Genomic DNA, 4,285 nt, shown 5'->3' with positions numbered 1-4,285 from the left:
TGGTGGAACAAACAAATTGGGAACCAGGAAGTAGGAGGGGCTAAATCCTACCCAGCTCTACAGTAGCCCAGGAGGGACATTTCATTGCTGGCTATATTAGCATTATTATTATTGCAACATCGTCCATTTGCCCAACGTCTGATCAACAAAACAGATACACTGACGTAGTCCTGTCTCTGTTTGGCTCACACACACACACACACACACATACACACACACACACACACGCCCACATTCCACTGAGGAACGTTGTGTGATGTATAATTATTCACAGGATTAGATAACGTGACTTTTGGAGCCACACTTAAGGATTGTCATTCTAGATGAACGCTTGCTTTTACTGCAGGTAAGTCACATTTCTACTTCTCTGATTTTTCTATCAAAGAACTTCCTGCAGGAAAGCAAAGACTTTTTATCGTATAAAAAAATAACTATTAACAGTGTGAGAAATGAGCATCTTCGGTTATACCCATTTATTTGCACTTTTCCAAAGTCTCTTCTGATTGGTGGCTCCACAGATATCTCTCACCTTGTCATCTTCTGTATCTCCCTGCTTCACAGACTTGTGTATGTATTCCCTTTGACAGAGAGTCATTTTATGTCAGAGCATTGACAGTAATCAAGGACAATGAGCTCGTTGATGATCCAATCACCTGTCTCACAGGAGACAGATGTTTACATCTGTGCATACATGCGTGCCTACATTCCCATCTTCTCCTGTGCTTGCACAAAATCCAAAATATCAGACAATGTATTCTCGCTCTTTAAAAAATATTGAATGTACTGATGTGGTTACTCAATTAACTCTCAAACTAATTGTGAGAACAGTTATTAAAATAAATGGAAACTAGCTTAATTAAATAACGGTCTTGGGACATTGATCGGCCTTTTGCATTCAAAGGTTCAGTTTGAGTTGTAACCTATAGTTAATGTGTAGAACATGAAAACCAGATCTGAGCAGCGTAACATAAGAATTCCTCGTTAGATTATAGAGACAAACATGTTACTGCGGTCAAGATATTTACTGAATAGCAGGAACAGTACTTCTACTCTAAATGTGAGTCCAAGATTTAGTTACCCCTCATGTTATTTTATGTCTTAAATTGTTAGGAAGAGGTTTGGAGACAATATTAAAAGCAAACAAGGTTCAACACAAACATTCATGACCTATTCATCTGCTTTGTCAAAATGTTTTGAAGTAATATGATAGTCCAATTTCTCCTTTTACAATGACAGTGAAACCGTGTGAAGAAAAAACAACAGTAGATTCAGGAAAGATGTCTTCCCAAGTCAGACTGAGGCTGCTGCCGAGAGCCAGATGCATGTTCGATGAGCCCGTCCAGGTGAAGGTGGCCGGGCTGAGGTCCAGACAGGTGGTCACCGTGAGAGCCAGATCGACCGACGAGAAGGAAGTGGTGTTCAGCTCCTCGGCCACCTACAGGGCCGATGGGGGCGGGGAGGTCGACCTGGAGAGGGACCCCTCTCTCACTGGGAGCTACACCGGGGTTGAGCCCATGGGTCTGCTGTGGTCCATGAGGGCAGACTCTTTGCACAAAAGGTTTCAAAGAACAAAGTCACTAAACCCTCACGTGGTGAAGTTCTCCGTGCACGAGGAGGAGGGCAGGATGCTGGCAGAGGCGACCAATGAGAGGCTTCTGATTGGAGACGGGGTCAGCAGGCACACGGTCAAAGAGGGGAATGTTCGTGGGGTCCTGTTCACTCCGCCAGGTTGGTTTCTTTGTTGTCTTTATCAAGTTCTAATCATTTTTCTAAAGTTAAAAGTTGGATCAAAAATGTGCATCAAAGAGATCAAAAACAACAATGAATTGATTATAGCTTTACAGCAGAAGGGTTGGATACTTTTATTAGTTGTCCGTGGTCCAAAAAATGATTATAGAGAAGACGTGTTCTCAGTTTTAGTTTCTAATGTGAGTCAACCTTTCAAGATCGCTGGATCCTCGACTTTCCATAATATAACTCATCTTTCAGACGTAATGACACATGAGACTTTAGTAGTATCCCTTCTGACCAGGAAACTGATAAAAACAAACATGCATCGTGTATGTTTGTCATCTTGCATCCTCCCATGTCTTCTGATCCAGGAAGAGGGCCATTCCCTGCCGTGCTGGATTTGTACATTTTAGGGGGAGGTTTCTCAGAGAGGAGGGCCTCTCTGCTCGCCAGTCGAGGATTTGTGGTCCTGACCGTAGTGGCGTACGGTTACGATGACATGCCGAAGAAGATCAAAGAGGTCCATCTGGATTATTTTGAGGAAGCAATACAGTTTTTGAAAAAACAAGATAAGGTGAGTTCTCTGAATCTCTGACAGTCTTTTGAGATTTTTTGAAACGTTGCTCGGTTTCAAAGATGCTGATCCATAGAAGTCTTTGATGAAGTGTAATTAATGTTTATCTGCAGAAAAGCCCATGACATCATAATAAATAGTTTGCCTCATGTCTATTTTACAGGTGGGCAGTAAAGGAGTTGGTGTGATATCCATTTCAAAGACTGGAGATCTTGCACTATCAATAGCCTCTTACCTGCCAGGTGTTGAGGCCACAGTGTGGATCAACGGCTGCTCTGCCAACACTCTTTTACCCCTCTACTATAAGAAGAGACAAATCCTCCCTCCGTTAATGATTGACCTCAGCAAAATGATTCCCACTGAGTCAGGGGCCTTCATTATCAAGAATGTTCTCCATAACCCGCTGGCAGAGGAGAACAAGGCCACCCTGGTCCCTGTCGAACAAGCGGAGGGGCGTTTCCTCTTTGTGGCCTCAGAGGACGACCTCAACTGGGACAGCAAGGCTTACATGGACATGATGGTGGAGAGACTGCAGCGTCATGGGAAGGACAACTTTGAGAGCGTTTGTTACCCCGGAGCGGGGCATTATCTAGGGCCGCCTTATGGTCCCTACTGCCCCTCCAGTGTTCACTGGGTTGCACGCAGGCCGTTCCTGTTGGGGGGTGAGCCCAGTTCCCATGCAGCAGCTGAAGTCCACCTGTGGAAGAAGATCCAGGAGTTCTTCAGAACTCAGCTGAACTGTGATGCTACGCAGATAAAAGCCAAACTATAGATCCACTTTTATATAGTTACACTAATGGGGATAATTGGTCTATATTTATTATATAAATTTGAGAATAGAAAGTCCACTTTAAGGGAAAGTCTGTCAGGTATAATTATGGCCTTATACTTGCTTACTGTCACTTATAAAGCTGTCTGTGTCTGTCTTGTATTCTGGCATGAGTAAACTTTAACTCAACCTTTTCCTAACCATGTTACTTAACTGGACCTGTTTGTATCTGTATCACTCTGCTAAAGTTTTACACATGCAGACTTAGACACGATGTGTTGTCTCTCTTTAAAGACCGCTGTTGTGTCTGTGCTGTTGTTGTGATCCCAATGCACAGACAAAAGCAGATTATACTCGCACTTCTAAGCTCTGTAACAGATGAATGAGTGGTGCCTCACTTTAATGAATAAAGTATTCAAAGAACGAAGCTTCTTTATCTTTTCAAATCGGGTCAGCCCAGAACAAGCTGCTCATAATGGAAGTCTGAAAGTAAAATGAGAAGTGAATGAAGCTATTGGCTCACGTCTTTAGGAGTAGACCTGGTTCTGCCCTCAGAAAACAGAAGTGAGACTCGGGGAGCAGCTCAACGTCTTCAGGCTGGAACACTTTATATTTACACAAAACGGGCAGCTGTTTGGCTGACTTTAGGTGTTCAGATGTTGCTGATAAACTCTTGTATTATTATGAGGAAATGGTACAACATTAAATTACATTTTGTTGTGACAGAGACCAGGGCAAAAAGGAACTGAAATACAGACGCACGGCATTATTGCTGCCGTGTATTAGTAAGAACATTTAATGTTTCTATTTTAGAGAGATGTTTTATCAAAGATAATCAGCAGTCTCTCTCTGATTGTCTCTTTGTCTTTCTCTAACACTCTGACTCTGACATTACACTCTCTACGAATTGATTAAATTGTCACATTAAGGAGTTTTCTTTGAGGAGAGTAACTGTGGCCACTAGATGGCAATGTAAGCTTGTAAATAAGCACCATGTGTGAGCTAGTGCTACCTGAGTTACAGGAATACACTAAATGTAAGGATTTATATTGAAACTGCTTTTTATTTTTTGCTTAATTTTGAGCACAACTTGTTAGAAAACAAGCAAAGGATATATTCACAAAAAGGTCAGAATCCAAGCAAATCTCGACTTTTTGGGGGATGAATTTAAATGCTATGCTGTTATATGAAAATAATAGTAAGACACCTGG

At 42.2% G+C, this 4,285-nt stretch overlaps 1 protein-coding gene across 2 annotated transcripts; it reads left to right on the top strand.

The window, feature by feature from the left end:
* Positions 1 to 200: 200 nt before the first annotated feature.
* LOC116378582 (acyl-coenzyme A thioesterase 5-like) lies at positions 201 to 3,497 on the top strand. 2 transcript variants are annotated; one of them, XM_031840475.1, is made up of 4 exons: positions 201 to 346; positions 1,237 to 1,728; positions 2,103 to 2,305; positions 2,469 to 3,497. In XM_031840475.1, the coding sequence occupies exons 2-4, from the start codon at positions 1,278 to 1,280 to the stop codon at positions 3,075 to 3,077; spliced, it is 1,263 nt and encodes a 420-aa protein (XP_031696335.1). In that variant the 5' UTR covers positions 201 to 346; positions 1,237 to 1,277; the 3' UTR covers positions 3,078 to 3,497. The 2 variants fall into 2 exon arrangements, with proteins under 2 accessions (XP_031696335.1, XP_031696334.1); XM_031840474.1 differs by having other exon boundaries at positions 201 to 1,728.
* The last annotated feature ends 788 nt before the right edge of the window (positions 3,498 to 4,285 follow it).

The sequence above is a fragment of the Anarrhichthys ocellatus genome, unplaced genomic scaffold (assembly GCF_004355925.1).
Source record: "Anarrhichthys ocellatus isolate YVR2014 unplaced genomic scaffold, GSC_Weel_1.0 scaffold2840, whole genome shotgun sequence".
Classification (NCBI taxonomy): domain Eukaryota; kingdom Metazoa; phylum Chordata; class Actinopteri; order Perciformes; family Anarhichadidae; genus Anarrhichthys; species Anarrhichthys ocellatus.
The sequence above is the reverse complement of the archived record's forward strand: the minus strand, read 5'-3'. Positions and strand labels throughout refer to the sequence as shown.

Coding starts and splice junctions, on each gene's coding strand:
- LOC116378582 (XM_031840474.1), top strand. CDS start 1,230: ATGACAGTGAAACCGTGTGAAGAAAAAACAACAGTAGATTCAGGAAAG. Junction 1,729..2,102: donor GGTCCTGTTCACTCCGCCAG/GTTGGTTTCTTT, acceptor CTTCTGATCCAG/GAAGAGGGCCATTCCCTGCC. Junction 2,306..2,468: donor TTTTGAAAAAACAAGATAAG/GTGAGTTCTCTG, acceptor TCTATTTTACAG/GTGGGCAGTAAAGGAGTTGG.